Source organism: Austrofundulus limnaeus, unplaced genomic scaffold, assembly GCF_001266775.1.
Source record: "Austrofundulus limnaeus strain Quisiro unplaced genomic scaffold, Austrofundulus_limnaeus-1.0 Scaffold948, whole genome shotgun sequence".
Lineage (NCBI taxonomy): Eukaryota > Metazoa > Chordata > Actinopteri > Cyprinodontiformes > Rivulidae > Austrofundulus > Austrofundulus limnaeus.
The window spans coordinates 32,966-54,761 of NW_013953350.1; the positions used below are offsets into that span (position 1 = coordinate 32,966).

The 21,796-nt window shown below is 38.1% G+C and overlaps 2 protein-coding genes across 4 annotated transcripts in view; both read right to left on the reverse strand.

The window, feature by feature from the left end:
- LOC106533454 (transmembrane protein 184B) overlaps nucleotides 1-3,097 on the reverse strand; it is a 19,057-nt gene extending 15,960 nt beyond the window's left edge. For both annotated transcript variants that reach the window (XM_014029748.1, XM_014029749.1), the window contains exons 1-2: nucleotides 2,672-3,097; nucleotides 907-1,140 (exon numbers count right to left, since the gene is read on the reverse strand). In XM_014029748.1, the coding sequence (XP_013885202.1) occupies nucleotides 907-1,140 (234 nt within the window). In that variant the 5' untranslated portion in view covers nucleotides 2,672-3,097. The remainder of the gene's footprint in view (nucleotides 1-906; nucleotides 1,141-2,671) is intronic.
- A 590-nt stretch (nucleotides 3,098-3,687) lies between these two features.
- Nucleotides 3,688-18,808, reverse strand: csnk1e (casein kinase 1, epsilon). Of its 2 annotated transcripts, XM_014029742.1 has the most exons (11): nucleotides 18,593-18,802; nucleotides 13,840-13,930; nucleotides 13,476-13,586; nucleotides 12,433-12,581; nucleotides 11,693-11,921; nucleotides 10,741-10,911; nucleotides 10,435-10,583; nucleotides 10,150-10,345; nucleotides 9,920-10,059; nucleotides 5,371-5,438; nucleotides 3,688-5,293 (listed from the first exon to the last, which is right to left on the reverse strand). In XM_014029742.1, exons 2-10 carry the CDS (start codon nucleotides 13,913-13,915, stop codon nucleotides 5,406-5,408), a joined length of 1,254 nt encoding a protein of 417 aa, XP_013885196.1. In that variant the 5' UTR covers nucleotides 13,916-13,930; nucleotides 18,593-18,802; the 3' UTR covers nucleotides 3,688-5,293; nucleotides 5,371-5,405. The 2 variants fall into 2 exon arrangements, with proteins under 2 accessions (XP_013885196.1, XP_013885195.1); XM_014029741.1 differs by lacking the exons at nucleotides 3,688-5,293; nucleotides 5,371-5,438 and adding an exon at nucleotides 8,619-9,836 and having other exon boundaries at nucleotides 18,593-18,808.
- Between the last annotated feature and the right edge of the window lie 2,988 nt (nucleotides 18,809-21,796).

The following is a 21,796-nucleotide window of genomic DNA, read 5'->3' on the forward strand; positions in this document are numbered from 1 at the left end:
GTATGTATGTATGTATGTATGTATGTATGTATGTATGTATGTATGTATGTATGTATGTATGTATGTATGTATGTATGTATGTACCGTTATTTAACCAGGCAAATCCCATTGAGATCGCAGATCTCTTTTTCAAGGGTGGCCTAGGTCTAAAGACAACCTATTGTGCATGTTTTTGTGTTGAATAACTATTGTCTTATGAGTTTAAATGTAACTGAAATATTTGTCATAGAATATGCTGTATACATTTTTATCCACTCATGATTAATTCTGAAGCTTGGCATGTTAAACATTTTTGTGGAAATAAAAATGAAACAAAGAAAACGCTAACATTTGTGAGATTTCATTATAAGTGTAAACCTCATAGCAAATATTGTTTCACAGAAAATAAAAGTTGAACTGTTTAAGTTGCTACAACTTTATTTACATTCCTTAATAACCACGCTTTTATTTCCATGTAAAAAAATTAGAAATGCCTGTTTGATTTTCAAGCTGTGCCATATTTAATGAAACTCACATTTTACAAAACTCTAGTAAAATCTTCACAATTTATTTACGCCAATTGCAATTTTACAAGCTTTTCATTATTTTTACACAATGCACAACTATTCCTACAAAATTAGGGCCATAGATCAAAAAATTACTTTTTTTCCCCTGAGTTCTGACCTTTTTCTTCTGAGATCTTTAATTAAATTTTTTATGCTCTGTACAGTGACACATATTACAAAAACAGGGTTTTACACTCCCAGTATCTTTATAAATGTGCTGTTTAGTGTATTAGTGTTAGCAGAACTAAGAGTCTTGTTTACTGGATTGGAGGTAAGTGAAGCTAGCTTTTTGGTGCACYCCACTGATAATCTTAGATCAGATTTTAGATCCATCAGAAAACTGCAAATGTCAAACTCATACCTGGTGACATGTGATCAGAAGAGCAGTCCAAACAAAAAACCCTGATATAGTTTGAGCAGTGGACGTCATGAGGAATATCGGCTCCTCTGGTCTGACCACTGGACCGATGGGCGCCCAAGATGAGTTCGATCCTGGAGGGAGCACAGTGACTGGAAAGCCTGGAGGGAGTCCATTGGGAGAGTTGTTTCCCAACCTATCCGCCAGGCGCTTGTCTCGCCACAAAAGCTGATTCATCTGTGAGAACAAAGAGGATTTCATCAATAATAATAATAATAATAATAATAATAATAATAATAAGATTCATGTGACGCAAAATAATCAGACTAAAGCAATTTTAACAGTAAAAAAAATTGGTTGCAGGACCTTCCATTGCATGAAACATAAGACTGCGCTGCGACCTACATTTCAAACCAGCAAGCACTGATGTTGGAGAAGAAAGAAAAAGTAGGGCACAGATCTAAAAAATGCAAGAGATACTGTGCGGCTGTGATATGAAATCAAAACACGGGGTGACAGGAAATGCTAAGAGGTAAAGATGACGAGAGAAATCACATTTCTTATTTTCTGTGTTAAGTGAAATAAGCTTAACACAATTACAATTAGAAAACAATTACAACAAATTCTTTACATAGAWATAAATTCAACAAAATATTCTAATGCAACTTTATAGTTACACTACTAAGTGAATAATTCTAATATACACTTCTGTTCCTTACAAGGAAAGTAAAAKCCTTCAAATTTCAACAGATTTCTTTAAAACAAGATTACTGGTGTTCATAYCATATTTGTACTAATCTAACAAGCAAAAACAAAGTTCATCAACMTCAAAAGCATCCAGACCTCACGATCCAATCAGATCTTTCATCTTTGTAGGATCAACTCGACTGCGCCTGTGTCTTGGTGCTGATTTTAGAGAGGCAACAACCTAATCGTTCAGAGTGAAAACTAATTTCACAATGGCTCCCAAACCTTTTTTTTTTCTTCCTGTGCACAGGCTAAATATAGGACAGTGCAGTGTGGTCATGGATGAGTCATGCCACTTGCTTGAAACTCAATAAGCTTGTGACACAATGCAGTAGCAGCAGATCACACAAACACGGAGGCAACACAAAAGGCTTTTAGTTAGGTAAAACAAKAAGYAAAAGCTGGGAAATATATTCAAGTGTTAATATATGTACCACTTACTGATGAAAACTYGAAAAACAAGCAGTCATAAACAGGAAACAATGTGTAACCAATGATCAATATCATGAACTAATCACCACATGAATTTCTGAACCTGAGCAGATGTTGATTATTARAAAACTTGGTTTTACCACTTATATTTTGCATCATTTTATGAAAAACTACAACCATAGAGTGAGTGTAATTCAACTACAAAATATTGTCATGTTTAAAAGTTGATTTAAAATAAACTTTATAACATTTCACTGCTTGGTTTCCCACTAGGCCGCAGGCAAAACACAGGAGCATAGGATGTATTGTACTTTGACCTCAATCCAAGCAGATGTCTTTGTGATGAGCCCATTTAATATGTCCAGGCTGAGAGCTGCCTGAAACAATCACATCAGGCCTGTGTGTGTCTGCGTTCAGTCTGAAGCTGTGATTTTCTTTTACAAGTCAGTTAAATATTACTAAGTGTTGCTGCTATAAATACTATATTAGGGATGTTGTCATATTTATTACAATCACGTGTYTAGAAATCTAACGTGTTAAGAGAAAAAACGTAAAAAATAGTAGCTGCTCATCATGTCTCCATCCTTACCTCCTCCGCAGCTGTTCGTCTGCCGCTGGTTCGAATCCAGGCAGTGGCTTTATTTAGCTCATCATCTCAAGCTGATCCCGAGCCTTTTCGAGTACAAAAAGTTACCTAGCGACAACCAGCCACGTTTGTTATCGCCGCATTACAGTCCGAACCACGAAAATTTGCCCCCCGGTAGCTTTGAAGTGTTGGCAGCTGACTTGTCCAAGTCGAGCGCTGCCGCCGCTGCTGCTGCTAGCTTGTGTAGCAATCCCTTTTCGCCGATGCTTCAATTTAAAATATGTAATAACGTCCTTTCGGGGAGTCCCACGTTCAATTACAACGCAAAAAAATCCGTGGGAAAAAATACGACCATAGTTATTAGTGAATTTTCCGTAAAAAGCAGATGGACCACTCAGTAGACGACGTTAGCGGTCGCTCTACTTCGGCGCATGCGCAGTCGAAGTTGATTTTAGCCTATTCCATACCCAGTGGTTGCCAAAGTTGGGGTCGGGACCCAAGGTGGGGTCCTGAAACATCAAGGTGGGGTCCTGAAAAGATTTTCTAAATTAATTACATTTTTGCCTTACTTGTTGCCTAAAATGTATAAATGTAGAATAATAAATATTGTTACTATGCCCATGTTTAGTTGACCTGATACAAATGTTTATCATCCAAAAATAGTTGTAGGCACAGGTCTCTGCTACTGTTATTTTGTGGGTCAAAAGCWGAAAAATTTGGGAACCACTGCTTCAGAAATCAATTTAAAGGGTAATAAAACAATTGGTGATGTAATATTTTCCCTATAATTATTACAAAAACACAAAATAAGTATAAATATTTATGTGTATCCTTTGTTTTTAGGGCTATTAACAAAGTTTGTGAACTCAGACCAGTAATATTTGGGGTCACAAGTTTTTGTCATGAATATTTTGTGGGTTAGAAGATAAAAAGTTTGGAAACCACTGCCATACACCACTCCCAACTTTCAATGTCAATAAAAAAAATAAAGATGCAGAGTTTTAAAAAAAAGCTAGACGTCGTGAGCAACTTTTTTTTTATTACCTCATAAAATATACACAAATACTGTAAATAGTGTTAAAGAACTGTACAGGATATCCGTACACAATACACAATGTGAAACTCCCCCTTGGCTCATCCTCTTGTACTTCATCCCCTAAAAGCTACAGTTATAGTGCCACTGGGTCATGGTAGCCTGTACAAGGTGATTACACATCACACACTGCTATGTACACACACTCATACCGTTAAGGTTTAAATGCAGAAAGTGACATCGGATCCTCAATAATAAATGCCTGCTGAAAAAAAAATACTTAAGGTACCAAATATTTGAGTATGATCAGAGTGAAACAAGGCCTAAAAAGAAGGAAAAAATAAAAGCAAAATGCTACTCAAAGTTACAAATTCAGAGAGGTAAATAAAAGTCTCAAATAAATAGAACATATTTAAAAGTTATAAGCAAACAGAAAGTAATCATTGTCTCATGCACACACTTTTTGAATGACCCAGCTGACACTACAATCACCTGACTCCAAGTTTATTACATCTGATTCAAATCTCTTCATAAGTATGCATTTTTCTACTTTACACCTTTACAACAAATAACCATGTTTGGCTTTACATTGAAATAATATAAAATATTTACAGTGGAGTAAACAAAAGGGAAAAACAAAAGCAAAAAAAAAAAGATCCCTACCCTCCCAAATGTCTTTCCTAACAGAGACTGCCCCCCTCCCCCTCTTTATAACAAAAGAATAAAAAAAGGTAACCATAAGAAATATCTTAAAAATTGCATCTTTTGTTTGTTGACTGAAATGGGCAGCTGAGGTCTCTGCTGAGAATTTCCTGAGGAGCTTCTCTCAAGATCTAGGTGTGTCCTTCAAATGTCTATTATCATACTTTACCCTCAAAAAATAATAAAAATTACATAAAAAATGAATTCAAGGGAAAAAAATCAAGCAAAGTAAAATGTGCTGAAGGTTTTGATGGCTACGTTTTAACAGTATATCACCACAAAACGAACGAGGGGCAAGCAATCACCAGCTAAAACATTGTTTCCTTATCCTTTAAAACTTGTCTTTCTTGTTGCCATCTTCTCATCTACTTGACCCAGCGTCAACTACAGATGCTCATTTTCCATTTAGCTGGTATTAAAACAATCTCAAACTCCAATAGGTCTTTGTGAGGGGGAAAAAAAAAAGACATTTACTGGTAAAGAGTCTGTGGTTTTAAAACAAAAAACAGAGATTACTAAGTCTGAATCAATTTTAGATTAGAAAACATGCGTGTCCCTGAAACCTTTTTTTTTTTTTGCTCCTCTGATGCAAACAGTCCTTCACATTTTTCAAAAATATTAAGGGAATGTTTTCAGGAAAATGAGGGCAGGAATGAGCAACTGTCAAGGTGCAGCATTGTCATTTGCTATCTGTGTCATGGTGGTGGAGATCCGAGGGCTGGCAAAGACGATCCAGGTAAGAATGTACATTGGATATCATTTTTCCTGAATCCTTGAAAAGATTTATTGTCTTGTTGCAAAAACTGGTATATCCATCAACAAACAGACTCAAAGAATGTGTAAAGAATGGGGGGTAAAAATAAGTATAGCAGAGAACACTCCTTGCAGCCCTGGAACAAAAAATAGATTTTCATTAGTGGCTTTGTATTGTAAATTCTGAAAAATAAAAAAGGGAGCTAAACCTCACCTGTCAAATTTAGGTTCATGCAGAGCCATACAGTTTCACTTCCCCACATGTTCAAATGGTACGCTGACCTATAAATGACAAAATAAAGATTTAGGAGGAGGAAACACTAATAAGAGCTAAACATAAAGAGGCAAATTTATCATCATCGCAACATTAATGAGTGTAATATAAATACTGCAATAGCCTGAAATAAATCTTTTTTCCCCCCTTGGGTCGTTATATTTCAGGCACTATGCATTTATGTTCTGCCTGCAAATAATACACTGCTCAAAAAAATAAAGGGAACACTTAAACAACGCATGCTAAGTCCAAGTAAATCAAACTTTTGTGAAGCACATTCAACTCTGTACAGAACAAAGTACTCAATGCGAATATTTCATTGATTAAGATCGGGAGTTAGCGTGCGTTGTTTAAGTGTTCCCTTTATTTTTGAGCAGTAGTGTTCCCTTTATTTTTTTGAGCAGTGTATATTTTGGTCAATCCAACCAACTCCCACTGGCCTTGACGCCCACACCTGGTTTAGATGATGGTAAAGACAGAAGAGAAAGTCAGAAATGAGGAAAATGTGAATTTATTGCAATTGATTTCATCATCTCATTAATAAACAATATCATCTAATTTCTAGCACAGGGGGGTCCCATCCTGGTCTTTGAGAGCCTCTATCCTGCATGTTTTATAGGTTTCTCTGCTCCAACAGCTGGTCTGAAGGAATAGGCCGCTTCTACAGAACCTGAATAGGCGATTCAATCATTGAATTTTGTGTGTTGCAGCAGAGAAACAAGTAAATCATGAAAGATAGTGGCCCTCGTGGATCAGGATTTGACATCCCTGAGTGCACTGTAAGATGTGTTTACTTCAAGTCACAAAGAAGCTGGGTGATAAATCCCGACTCAATGGTTACTATTTTTTAATTTATAATTTTTACTTTTTGTTACATAATACAGAGTAAAAAGTACACATGAAAGAAAAAAAAAAAGAAAAACAGAACAAAGTGTCAGGTGACAACTTATCTTATTACCATCTTAATAATTTTTCCATTAATATATATATATATATAAATCTCTCCATGTTGTGAATTTCTTCCACAATGTCCATCCAATTGTTTAAAGTGGAAGGGTCCACCTTACCCCATTTCCGTGTGATAGCTTTCTTGGTTGCTGCCAATAAAATTTTGACCAAGTATCGGTCTTTACTTGGAATGTTACTTTCTGATAAATAACCCAAATATAAAACTGTACCTGTTTTTGATAGTTCGTATCCTAGTATTTCTTTCAAACGTTTACAAACCTCGTCCCAAAGGTATTTCAGCTTTATACATTGCAAAAAAACGTGAATGACTTACGTCTTGCCCTCCACATATTCCCCAATATGGTTGTTGCACTGATAATGATCTCCCCTTTATCTTAGGTGTAATAAAAAATCTAATTATATTTTTCCAACAAAAAGTTTTCCATATTCTGGAGTTAGTTGTGTTCTGTTGCATTTCACAAATATCATTCCACGTGTCATCAGTTATTTCCTCCTCCAGTTCTTTTCCCCACTTTTTCTTTACATATAATGTTAGTGTTTTCCCATTAGTCATCAGTCCTTGATATAGCTTTGAGACTAGTTTGTCTGTTTTCTTCTTATATGCATTTCCTAATAGTACTGTGATTTTGTTTATTTGTCCAGGAAGGCTTGCTCTTATTTCCTTTTAATAATAGTCTTGGGCTTGTAAATGCATGCAAAAATCTTGATTTCCCAAATTAAACTCTCTTTGTAAAGTTTGAAAACATTTAATTTTCCCCTCTTTTGTTAATTTGACTAGCATATACAAGCCTTTATTGGACCATTCTTTAAATTTTGAATTTGTGATTCCTGGTTTAAAATTTGAATTATAGGCCAACCAGCTGAAAATCTTAATTTCATTTTTGATTTTACATTTCTTGACTATCGCATACCAGGTCTCCAGGGTGAATTTTGTAATGGAATCCAGCTGTATCTCAATTTATTAATACGTTTTCTTATTGACAATCATAGCTTGTATATAATCTCTCTCAACATTCAACTCCATTTCCTTTCATTTTGCCGTATAATTTTTGGTACACCAGTTCATCAATGCCTTTAATTGTGCTGCATAATAATTTTGAAGATTTGGCAGTGCCAGACCTCCCTCTTTTTTGGGTCTTTGGAGTGTTGATTATCTAATTCTTGATTTACCTCCATTCCAAATAAATCTTGCTAATATTTTATCCCACTCTATAAATTGTGAAGAAGGTATTGTCACTGGGAGGGACTGAAACAAATATAAAAGTCTAGGTAGTATTTTAATCTCAATATCAATTCTAGCATTTAAAACCAACAGCAAGACTTCCATTTATTCATATCTTCATAAATCTTCTGACTAAGGTATTTGTAGTTAGCTGCATATAATTTCTCTTGGTTACTTGTAATTGTTATTCCTAAGTAGACAATTGATTTTTTGCTCCATTTAAATTTGTATTGTTGGATTATTTCTGTAGTTGGGGTATAATTTAGTGACAGGACTCGAGTTTACCCAATGTTTAATTTGTATCCTCCTGACAGGTGACCATATAATTCTAAAAGGTTCATAAGTTTAGGTAAACCTGTATCAGGTTTTTTTAAGTAAATTAAAATGTCATCAGCGAATAGTCCTATTTTGTGCACAGTGTGTCCCTAATTTTAACCCCTTTAACCTCCTCAGTTTGRCTAATTGCTTGGGCCAAAGGCTCAATAAATATTGCGAATAAAGTTGATGAAAGGCAGCAGCCTTGTCTACTTGATCTTTCAAGTTTAAACCAATTTGAAAGACTACCATTTATTTTAATTCTTGCCATCGGATCTTGATATAATGTTCTGATAGATGTAACTGACTGAGCATTTAAACCAAACCTTTCCAAAACATAAATATAAAAATTTCCAATGCTAATAATTCTTTATTAAAGACCTTTTACCATTCTATAGGAAATCCATCATTTCCAGGGGGTTTATTAGTTTTCATTCCCTTCACTGCATTTGGAAGTTCTTCTGTAATACTGTATGTGCACATAATTGTGATTCTCCTTTGTTTGGGAGTGTCTCTTGTCAGATTAATTATTTTTCAAATGACTTGATTTCTTACAAAAGGGAGATGGCTTTGAATTTTGCCACAAACACTTGTAAAAAATAAGTATAAAACTTAAGACTTATTGTTGTTTAAATATTTTCTCTGCAGGGATTTAAGCAATAAAGAAATTAAAGTAACTGTAAATTGTTTTGTTCTTCCTTTGTCCCGTTATTAACTGTGTGTGTTTTAGTTATCTCCCCTTATTTATCCATCACCTRATCTCCAAAATTCCTGAAGACTTTCTTTCGCTCTCTGGCCGGCTCCCCTCCYCACATGTGGCTGCTGGTTGTGCTCCCATAGTAACGCATCCATTATCCTGTTCTCCACGGTGTCTTCCTGTTGTTTTCCTCCTCTTGGTACCGCTAGGCCTCTCTTCTGCATCTCARTCGCTGCTTCCTGTGGGTCATTATAGATTTTGGGACCATCTTGCCAGTGAATTATGATTCTTGTCAGAGGCGTCTGGAATTTAATCCCGTTTTTCTTTAGCATCTTCTTTACATCGGTGTATGCTTTGCATTTTTTTAACCACATCTTTAGGGTAGTCGTGATGAAAAAAAAGCAGTCTATCGTCAATCCGAATTGGTTTTTGCCATGCTTACTTGAGGATCATSTCTTTTGTGTCAAATTGGTGGAAGTTCACAATCKCCAATCGTGGTGCAGATCCGGGCCCGCGTCTGTTCGGTGTGGCCTTGTGCGCACGTTGAATCAGAAGACGAGTGTCCGCTGGTATTTCTAATTCCTTCCACAACAAGTTCTCCATGTAGCGAGGAACCGAGTCTCCCTCCGGGATCCCGAAAATGCGCATATTGTTTCGTCTCGACCTCCCTTCTAAATCTGTCAGTTTCTTTCAAATCTCGCTGTTCTTTCAGGGTTATCAAAAGGCCTGTTTCACCTCTATGTTCCAGTCCTCCAGCTCTCCAATCAGGGTCTGCGCTTCCTCCAAAGCCTTCTTTTGTTCTTGTAGAGCCTTCTTATTTTCAGTCAGTTTGAAGTCAATCTGTTCTTTAAATGCGTTGAGTTCTTGTTTGAAGTCGGTTTTAAACGTGGCAAGGTCGTTTTTCATTTCTTGTTTCAGCTCTCGTATTTCCCTCATTATTCTAGCCAGGCCATCTTGCCATYTAYCCGTTAGCATTTCCCCTTGTGCCGTGGCTGTCGGCACATCTTCTCGAGTGGAGCTTTCTTCCATGTCTGAGTCTTCCTCTGTTTGGTTTCGAAGTCTTTGTGTTTGTCGTCCTTTTCTTTCATCTCCCCCACGTATCCCACGTCCTTTTTTATTATTAAATGTTGATGTTTCTTCTGTGTGGGGTTTAATTTGTAGTTTTCTGGRGAGAGCTCTTATTTTATGCTTCCATCTTCCTCGCTGCTAACCGGAAGTCCTCAGTGGTTACTTTTAAAGATAATTCCTGGAGGTTTCAAATGAAGACACCATAAATGTTTTCTTACCTGTGATGTAGAAATCCTTGACTGATCTTGACGAGCTGTGAGGTCAGAGGATGACACGTTGGCCGGAGCACCACGGTGTAAACGCATGCTCACCTTCCTCTCCCGCTCTGAACGGGAAATTGCACGAGGTGATGTGTTACCTGAAAATAAACAAGTAAATAAAGCAAACATCAACATGCATACAAAGTGTTACTTTGTTATTAAAATACATCTTTTAGCTGACAACTCACCGGACTGCTGGACCCGTGAGGCTGGGTTAGAGATGGCTTGCTCTGGCCCATTCCTGACTCTGTTGGGAGCTCCAGGGGTGGGACCTGGAGGGAGGCCCCTCGATGCAGACCCCCTGGGGGCTCCTCCAATCCGTTCATCCCGCTCATCTCCTGTTCTCCTCTCCCGATCTCCATCCTCGGCRGTCCGACTGGCACCCTGATAAATGAGATTGTGGATTTTTTTAAATATTAAAATCAGCTACATTGTGATGRGAGATCTAATAAAAATAATCAGTGCAAACTTACAAATTTGAGCATGTTCCAGTCAAAGACATAATCATAGGAGAAACCCTGTCGGTGGAACAGATTCCTGAAAAGTTGCCGTAGGTAGGAGTAGTCTGGTTTGTCATCYAAACGAAGTGAGCGGCAAAAATTCAGGTATGTGGAGAACTCAGCTGGAAAAATAACAAAACCATTAGTAATAAGAAGTGAAATTACATTAAAAGAGTACAGCTAAAATATTTTTGACTTGTTAATGTTTGACAACAGGCTATATTACAAGTTAATCTGAAATCTGGCATCTGTAGCTGAATTTAGAGACATGTCACTTACAAGGGTAGCCTTTGCAAAGAACTTCAATGGGTGTGGACATTTTCTTCTCGCTGATTCGTTCATACTTCTGTCTCTTGGTTGCAGCCTTGAGGCCCTGCCAGGGGAGGGACCCCAAGTTGAAGTACATGAGAACATAACCGAGAGACTCCAGGTCGTCACGCCTGGACTGCTCTGTAAATGTGAAGCAAGAAGAGAATGAAAGTTTTAGAAAAGRAAATTTGTTAAACTCAACAACAAAAGATAAAACAGTTCAGACTCAATTTATTACTTTAATATAAAGCTTTTGGTTTAATTAATTGTCAAGTTATTTATAAACTCTGTAACAAATGCAGAGTAAACAACTAACTAATCACTTTATCTGACAAAAAAAAATGTAAACAATGTTATTGTGCAACTAGTACAATGTAATGATGTGTTGAGATGGCTAATAGAAAAAAAACTTACAAAATCTATCACCAAAACTACAACAACACAATAAAAGGCATTTGACACTTTTACAAAGTTTTGGCAGATTCAGAGAYCACTGTAACATTGTATTCAATAACAAACAGCAAGGTCTGGTGAAAGGGCATACGGCTGATTAGCAAAGAAATCAAAAACAATGTGTACTTTACACTCCCAGCCAAGTGWTGAGCATCATAATAAGGAGTCATGATTAATTGCATTAAGAATGATTACAGTCAGCTGTCACAGGTAAAAAAAAAAAGCTGCAGCCCTGATATTTAAAATTAAAATCTTAAAGCTAAATAAAAATGGCAGACTGAACTAAACATTTTTTCCTCAATATTCTTGCTCTCCTTCATCATCATCACTTTATTTATATAGCACATTTAAAAACAACAGTGTTTACCTTCAGTAGTTTAGTTCCAACATTTAGGCTGTGATTCCCACAGCTGTGTCAGTAACAACAAAGACAAGAAAATTGGGTTTACATCCTTTTAGTCAATCTTACCGATTCCAAGATGCGTGTTAATGGAGGCATAACGAGCTGTTCCAGTCAGGTTCTTGTTCTCCCTGTAAGGAATGTGCTGGTGTGTGCGGGCATCCCGGTACTTCTTGGCCAAGCCAAAGTCGATGATGTACACCAGGTTTCCCTTCTTGCCGAGTCCCATTAGGAAGTTATCTGGTTTCACATCTCGATGGATGAAATTCTTGGAGTGGATGTACTCAATGCGACTAATCTAGAGTAGAGAGAGCAAAGCACAGAAGAAAAAATAAGTGTTCCACAGGCACAAGGTCACTTTTTCACTCATGTCACCCAGTAAATTTAAGCTCATTACATCAACGACTTGAACAAACTAAGACAGAAAAGAGCGGAGGGGTCAACAGCACACATGAGAACAGAGGACCATGACCCCAGGCTGAAAATTGGAAAGTCAGACACACATATGGTGGACTGCCACAGCAACTTGGCTTAGCTAGGACAGAAGGTGAAATATCTAGGTCAACATAGTTTAAAGCTAGGCCAATACAACAATATACACTGGATATAGAAGAGTGACAGAAACCAAAACATATACAACCTTTAAAGAAGTTACAGTGACATATAAAGTGTTTCTATGAGAAGTATGTATTTATGATTAGGGATAATCATCATTATGGCTCTGTACTCTCACTGCAAAGGACAAGGTTTAAAAGGGAACCATAAAACTGARGAACTCCCCTGACTTAAAAAAAAGGTTTGTGTCATACCATTTGGTCTGCCAAGAGCAGGACGGTCTTGAGACTGAACTTCCGAGAGCAGAAGTTGAAAAGGTCCTCCAGACTGGGACCTAGCAGCTCCATGACCATGACGTTATAGTCTCCCTCTGCCCCGCACCACTTTATTGATGGAATACCAACTGATCGAAACACAAGCAAGGCAGTTTCATTTAAAATGCACTATGAGCTTTACATTAAAAACAATAAGAAACAAGAAAGAGAGAGAGAAAATAAATAAAAAAACAAAACTAAACAGATTTAACGCAATTAAAAAAAAACATGTAAGGATCTAAATCATAGCCAAAGGAAAAAAATCTTTTTACTCTGGAATTTCAAAATACTAARATATGGGGCTAGATACTGATAATTCATTTCAGTTATGTGTGGCATGATATCTAAAAGCTGCTTCCCAGTGTTTCGTATGAACTTGACTATTTSACCAGAGCCGGGAGAGATGGGTCCTACTAGTTTCACATTTTACTGGCATTTCACTAAAATATTATGATCCCAAACCATTTACTGATTTATAAACCAACAATAAGCTTTATAATCTATTCTATGGCTTACTGTGGGAGACAGTGTAAAGACTTTAATATGCTCAGATCTCTTAGTTCTGGTCAAAACCTGAGATGTAGCATTTTGAATGAGCTGTAGCTGTTTAATGTTCTTTGGGAGAGTCCAGTTAGATATCATTACAATCATACAGTCTAACGGATATAAATGTATGAATGAGCTTCTCCAGGTCTGTTTGGGACATGACAGGCATACTTAATCATCACAGAGTCTGATCATTTTATTTGGCGCACCTTTAAACTAGTAAAATATGATAAACATACTAATACTATCTACAATAAGTCATTTATATTAGAATGCCTGTGGTCAGGTGTGCAAGTTCACTTCTTAGACAGTTTTGTTGTTAGTGTGGGGTTTGGTATTATGTTTACATCTACTACACAACCAGGGACGATAGCTTTGAGAGGAAATTACCTAAAATAAGAAATCTTGAAAAGTGTGTTGAAGCTATATTTGCTTACCTCCACCTTGCATCATCTTGTAGAACTTGCTTTCAATGTGCAGCTGTGGGTGTTTGGTCTTCACACATTCCAGCTTGATGGCTACCTCCTCACCAGTGGCAATGTTGGCCCCTGAAAAATACCCACAACTGCAATGAAACCAAATGCAAAGACCAAAGTGATGATGACTAAAGGTGTGGGGAAAAAATGAAGTTCAGTCCACCAGGTAAGGAGGGCAGTTATTGATTTAGTATAAACAAAGAGGCAGCTCATAAATGTGTATGAGGAAGAAGAAGAAGAAGAAGAAGAAGAAGAAAGGATGAAGCAAATGCTAAATTTCAACAACAGAGAAAATGACAAACAAAAAAAGGAAATTTCCACTTACCAAGATAAATATCTCCAAAGGAACCACTCCCTATCTTTCGCCCCAGCCGGTATTTGTTCCCCACTCTCAGCTCCATGGTTGCAAGGTATCACTGTCATCGACAACATGGATACATGTAAACAAACAAACAAAAAACAAAAATCAAGCTACAATTGCTACAGCTCATTAGTTTTCCTCTTACTGGTAATTATCATTATATCTGAAACACTAAAAGGTCAGTTTAACCATCAAAATATTTCTATACTTTACATGAGATGAAAAAAGATATCCACGAGTGTGTGCGCTTCTCGTGACAGACGATAACATGAGTCCATCTCTGCAACCCCAACCACATGTTTATCTGAGGATAAGCTCTACTAGTTGACCAGAAAACAGCTGCCWGGTCTCTAGAAACACAAGACAAGATTTGTAGAAAAGCTCAGGACGGTGGTTTGCTCTGAGCTCAGCAGAATCCAGGAAAGGAGAAGAAAAAAGTACAGAAAAACAAGGGCAACGTGCAAACGCCCCTCAGAAAATGACTGGAAAAGGAGATTCATGCTATGAGTGCATGGACTCGGGACACACGAGGAAATAAAATAATTTTTGAGCCGAGCCGCACGTGATGTCAGAGGAGGATCATCACTTATTTAGTAGCCGTTCTACCACGCCACATCGAGCAGCCACTAGAAAGGCCAGCTTTCTGGCGCTCTGGGCTCGAACTGGCAAAAGAGGGAAGGCATGAGCAGACACAAGTACTGGGTGGCTTCATCTGTGTCAGTAACTCTCAGATTTTCTTCATAATGAACTTCAGAGAGACAAGAGCTGCAGAGAGTCCATCAGCGCAAAGCAACATTTATTAGACACTGGTTTTCTCCACACTCATTTGGGAATGCCATGTCAACAAAATGTACCCTTTTGAGGAACAATGAACCTTTGTCCAAAAGCAGCGCTGCTAATCTCCAAGTAACACTCGCAGTCAGACTGAGCTTCCAAATAAGCTTGTATGAAGGCAACGCATACATGCAAATACTGAACTGTCTGTACTGATCCATGAGTTAGACTTTGAATAATGACATCATTTCGTATCTCTTCTAAAAGAAGGGAAAAAAGTTTTATGTCAGCTTAGCTGCAAACAAGTTCATTTTCAGAGCAAAATCAAGCAAAGACAAGATCAGTTCTGCAGAACTAATCCAGTAGGTTTTGATATGTCAACCAAAATTACTGCTCACTGTAATGCCCTGTTTAATGTGGAATTAAAAAAAAAATGTTCTGCACCATACGCTTCATGATAAAATCTTCAATTTCTTGAAGAAATTAATATCACCCACCACCTCCCCACCTTCATCTTCCCTTGTGTGGTTTTTAGTTTTTCGTTTAAGGGTTGCACCTCCTCATGATGATGATCCTTGTTCTGTGCAGGGGTCTGTGGCTGCATGACCCAGGGCACCTGTTCTCCTATGTTTGTTATGTTCTGTCTGTCTTCTTGTGAATGGGTGTTCTGAACTGTAATTTCATTGTGCTCTGTACCATGACAATAAAGGTCTATTTTATCTTACCTTTCATGTCAGAGCTTTAAACCAAGGTCACCTAATGATGAAAGTTGAGTAAATTTGTCAGAACTGTAACTCATATTCGGAACTCTTTCAGTGCAGTTTTATTAATTGTGTTGAGGATGACTCTCAGCTACTATCACAGCATATTTATAAGCTCAATTTCTGTAGAACGATTAGAGTTATAGAGTTATTTTACTTTTGGCTAAGACTGATTAGCTGTAGCAGACATCTTGAACCGAGTTCAATTTTAAAGTAAATCAGTTGTAGATGTTTAGACAATGATTACTTTTAGAAATTTTGACAAAATATGTACAGTGGTTCATGAGTTATTTTGCTAAATGATAAAACTGTGTTGCTGAATAGGGATAGCCAAAGTTTAAAGCATAATATTGTGCAATTAATCACGATTAATTGTGGTATTTAGCCAATAATGATTCATTTGACYATTAATCCCATGGAGTCCCTGGACACCCCCATGTCCTAGTCTAATGACAAATGTAGTGGAAAAGATTTGCTCTTCATAAAAATCAGTTCCAAACTGTGTCAAAATTACAGACTTCAGGCTATACATCAATTTTTTAAATTGGGTTGATAGATAAATAAATTACAGAACTTTTTTTAATGTTTGTCATGTTTGAAGCGGAGAGGAGCACTGAGCAGGTCTGCCTGGTGGTATTAATCGTATTAGACGTCAAGTGCCAAAAAATAATCAACTGATGTTTTTCTGACAATGCACACGGTGCAATTATGCCCAACCCTAGTGTAAGGGCTTGGATTATGCACTGTGGATGATGCTCCACTAGCACAGTGTTTCCCAAAGTTGGGGTCGGGACACAAAGTGGGGTCCCGAAACACCAAGGTGGGGTCCTGAAAAGATTTTCTGAATTAATTACATTTATGGCTTGTTACAAAGGAGTGAGGTTAGTGTATTTAAAATAGGCCTGTCACGATAACAAATTTTGCTGGGCGATTAATTGTCTCACAAATTATTGCGAAAAGCGATAATACTGCCTGGTGACCATTTAACAACTAATAATTATAAAAGCGTAATATGCAAGTGTAATTAATCAATAAGCTTTAATTTTTAAAGAATGTTTAACAAAGTGGACTCTCAGTCTCTAACAAAAAATGCACTTGAATTAAAAAAAACACCAAAGAACAACAAAATGTAAATTAAAACACCACACACAACTAAGACAGTAAATAAACAATATTAAAGAGCAGCATCTCTTTAGAGATGAAGCAAACTACACAGCCTGGTGAGGACCCATGTTTCTTATGGGGACATAAGCCCAGTTCACATCCCAGGTAAAGTGTAGGCTAGGCTTAGGGTCAAATGGTAATAGAAAATACTGGTAAATGAATGAAAGTCAATGCAATGCAAAGTCCCCATGAGGATAGAAGAACAAACGTGTCTTTGTGTGTGTGTAAGGAGGGGACAGTCAGAGCGCAGCGGGGAGGAAATCAGACAGTTTAGAGTTTTCCTCATGAGTTGTTGGGACAGCTACAGGTTTTTTGGGTGTTTTGTTAAAACACAGATGGTGCGTTGTTTCCTGTTATTTTTGGGAGCTACAGGTAAAGTCTTGACGAGTTTATCGTGGGTCTGGGTGAGTCTCTCGCTCTTACCGTGGGTCTGGGGGAGTCTCTCTCTCTCTTTTGTCGTGGGTCTGGGGGAGTCTCTCTCTCTTTTGTCATGGGTCTGGGGGAGTCTCTCTCTCTCTTGTCGTGGGTCTGGGGGAGTCTCTCTCTTTTGTCGTGGGTCTGGGGAAGTTTGTGTACTCAGACCAGTAATATTTGGGGTCACAAGTTTTTGCCATGGATATTTTGTGGGTCAGCAGATAAAAAGTTTGGGAACCACTGCACTAGCACACCAAATTTTAGCTTAACATAAGTAAAACTGATTTATCCCTTTGCGTTAGCTAATGTTGATGAGCTAGAGCAGACATCTTGAAATGTTATTTATTTCAGAAAAAAATACTCAATCTATCAAATGTACAGGAAGTTGAACGCCCAAGATTATAGTTAACTTAAACTGAAGGACAGATTTTTATAAAAGATGTGACAAATCTGGGTCAATAATGAGTTAAAGTCTATTACATTAAGACTGAGGCTGGTGTGTTGAAACAAAAAAACAGATTTGAGCAACATTACCCACAAATCTAAACACTGAGTGAATAATTGCTCAGTAGAGGAACAGTGATACGTAAAGTTCAACACAGTTACTGAATCCTCAAGACTGAGCTTTAATTTACAGACTTCTGTGTTCATTGTAAAAATACCTTATGGGTTAATCTCCTTCATAGTCCAAGCTTTCAGGCAAATTTGCCATTTGATATTTAGAGCCAGCCTATGTAACGTGAAGCAAGAGGGAATTAGCCTGTCACACTGCACAGGAAAAACAACATGTGCTATTACGGTTGTAATCGTCTACAGCCAGGACACTGGATTGGTCAAGACTGTACAGTACACATCTGTTGATTAAGGGGGAGTCTTATCGTAGCTGTGGAGACATGATGTTCCAAGGAGTAGATGCATTGTGGTGTAAGCTCCTATACCTCACAGAGATGACCTAAAGAGTTAAAGCACTCGTGTTTCTGGACATGCATCCGATAAATCTAGCCCTTTAAAGAGAATAGCAGCATCTGACTGAGACTCAAACTGAATATTTCGCAATCACACGAAACTGTGTTACGCAGCTGTCAGTACACAAACAATATAACCTAGCATGTTACAAATTCGATGCAACTATACGTGAACCACGTATCTCAGTTCTCACTAACAATGGAAAATTCTACTACCACTTACATTTTTTGGCCCATGTTAGGAAGCGCCTATTTATTTTTTAAATGCGCAGTTATTTTATCAAAAAGTCGTGAGCTTAACTAGGTTGAGTTAAAGAAAAAACACGAAACGCAGGAATTTCACGTAAGTTAACTGTTAGCTGCTAAGCTAGTAGAAAAACGTTAAATAAAATTTTACGTGCTGCTCCTTTTTTGAGGAATAAGAGCTTGATTTTAGTTTATCACATGAAGCCACATTCTGTATTATGTTCTCAACTGAATCATCATATGCCCAATCATTATATGCCCTACACTAGCCTGTGTATTCCATCTACTTGCCCCCTCCCCCTCTCCCGTAAGCCGTGAAAAGGAGACTCCGATTCGGTCGAATCGGGCCCCCTTTCCCCCTTGGTTTCGCTGGTTCCCCGACCCAACACTCACCCGATATCAGGTTCGTCCGACAGCTGGTGAAGTGGAGGTTCTGATCCGATGGTTGTCAGTCGGACACAAGACCGCCCAGAGGAGGATGGGAGCGGATTCTGGCAGCTCTCATACCCTCAGCTCTACGCTCCGTCGTCGGCTTCGCTCCCTGTTGATAGTCCCTGAGAAGCTCCAGTGGCTATGACGGCCGTTCTCTACTCAACTCCGTGTCCCCGCCCCCTTTTCCAGTCTCGTTACTTAACAACGTGCGTGTTCACAACGTCGATGATGTCACCCTCTGCAAGTTGGGCCAGCGTCATTAAAGGGGAACGTCACACCTAAAAACGCCCTCTCCCTGTTTCACCATTCAGTGAATTTCCAGTTTCTTCATGCCACATAGTAAGCTGAGTGACAATGTTAGAGAGAGTAGTCTTGTTTATTTACTACACAGGACTTGTTTGTTATTTCAATCTCTCTAGAGCACAATAAAAAATAGAATAATAAATTCTGTAAAAAGTATTTGTGCCCTTACAAAAATTAATATCAGATAAAAATAACTTGAATATATACAAAATAATTTTTTTAATGATTTATTTACAAGATAGAACTTAACGCCAACTGATGTTCTCCGTCGCCATTCAGTAGTGACCAACAAGCAGTTTTGTTGGAATCATCACAGACCTTCATTATTTAAATAATCTCATAGGGTGAACAGTTGGACGGATGGGGGCTAAAGTGATCTTGTCAAACAATGACACAAACGTGTTGAGCAGGCCTCCCATATGATGCACACAAAATTTGGTTGAGATCGGATCATGTACTGTATGTGTGATTAAGAGACAACCTATGTCTAATTAGGCCACGCCCTCCAAAAATTGGACTGCATTCCAGTGATGGGATGGATTAGTWTTGACCATAGCGAATTATGTGCTGATTGGCTCAACTATATGGAATTTAGAGCCAAATGTATGCCAACTGCATGATGTCTAATTAGGCCACGATCCTCCACCCCACAACTGTACTGAATTTCCTTAGTGGGGTGGATTAGGATTGACCATAGTGTGCTGTTTGGCTGAAATATGTGGAATTCTCATACCAAATTTGGTGTATTTTAGCCTTTCTATGTGAAAGTTACAGCTTTCTGAAATTGTAACGGACAAGCAGACGAATTGAGAGCATTTCTAAGTTCCCGGCCTCGGCAATGGGGGACAAAAGGAAGAAAATTATCGAAACATAAAAACACCAGGTATGAGTCCATTACTTGTGATTAAACACATTATTTGAAAAGCTGAGTTCAGTTTTACTAAGCCACACTCAGACCTATAAAATCAAAAAGTCACTGACATATAGATCGGTTGTCCACAAATTGAGAAAAGAAGGAACAGTGGTGAACATTTCCAGGCAGGAGCAGCTGGCCAACCAAAGGGTTCCCAAAGGAGGCCGGAGGAACATCTAAGCACTTCAGATAAGGTTGGAATTTTCAATAGTGAGAGAGAAAAAGGGTAAAAATGTGAAATGCTCCAAGGAAAAAAACCACTGCTGAAGAAAAAAAAAGAACACACAAGGTCCATCTCACATTTYCCAAAATACATCATGCTGATCTCAATGGGCCTCATGCAAGAACCGTTCGTACGCACAGATTTGTTCTTAAATTGTGCGTACGAGTGATTTAGGAGAATTTGTGGCATTRACCAATGTTTTCGTATTCTACGATTTTTTTCAGATACGAACAAAATTTACGAGTGGTCCAGACCTGTCGTATATTTTACGTGAAGTCAGTCTGCTGTTATCCAGACGGGATTTCTTTATTAATAACTTTATATTTCGTTAGTTTGAAGATATTTTGAGTTGAAAATAAATCACACTCCATAATTATGTTGACAATAGGCTATTCTGCTTGAATTAGAGTTATAATTTTAAATGTAATAATTTAGACTAACAATATAAATTGTCCGTCCGGCCGGCTTATCTGCTATTAGGTGCGGTGGAGGGGGCAGCAGGAGAAAGACCCCGCTCTCCCCAGAGACACTTTCCAGCTCGTCCTGGGGGACTCCGAGACGTTCCCAGGCCAGAGGGGATATATGATCAAGTCCTGCGGCTTCTGAATAAATGAAAATGATTCAACACAGTTGTTTATACTTTTAGCAGCTCTTTTTATCCCACAGCTGAGCTGCTAAAAATGACAGATTTTCTTTTCTGGATCTCTGACAGACGGACTTCAARCTCTGAACTCGTAAAGTTTTTCTTTTAAGTTTTTGCTGCCATTTTCATGAATGAACACTTCCTGATATCTGAGGCAGGAAACATAGCCTTATATGGTGTTTTTGGGGTGGTAATTATGCTAATCTCCTCTCGCGTGCACGAGCAGCTGGATACGAACAGGTGGAATTTACGCAGCTCATTTATGCACGTTTCCTGAAGATAGAAGTGTTTGTTGAATCTGACGTGACATGTTCGCACGAACCCTTTGTACGAACAAAAGTAAGAGAAATTTAGGATAAAAATACGAACATGTTCTTGCATGAGGCCCAATGACTTTTAGTAAAAAAAAAAATTCTGCCAAACAGAAGTAGAGCTTTCTGAACGGTGACCCTTTAGTGACGTGAACTAACAGCATCGGACAAAACATGGTGTTATCACTTAGTGACTCTATTCCAGGGGTCTCCAACATGTTTTTGCTGAAGKGCTACTTTCACAAAATAAAACTGTCCAAGAACTACTTTTTGCAACGTTTAATTTTAAACTTAAACCATTGGAATATGTTTGCTTTGCACAAAAAAACATGTAGACTCCAGTGGGAAGAAACCCCGTGCAGTGACATATACCTCAGCAGGAGTGGTTTCCCAGGAGCTCTGCAGTGTGTCTCAAGAAGCTATGAAAGGTGTGAGAAAACAACCGCCAAACAACCACGTAACAGCACGTCATCTGCCGATCAACCATACTGAGCCCTAAAATCTCTGACAACCAAGGGGAAGGGACATCTATAGATTGATTGGAAATAAATGAAGGTTTGTTCGACCGGTGACAAATTAAATTTAGCTTCTAATTTTTCACAAGCACTGAAGAGCTAATTTAAATGGGCTCACGAGCTGCTGGTTGGAGACTCCTGCTCTATACACAACAGTAAACATTGTAAAAATGACATGACAGTAGTAGACTTGTCTCAATAGAATAATACAATATGTACAGTCTTTTTTTTTCCCTTTGTATTGATCAGTGTACCAT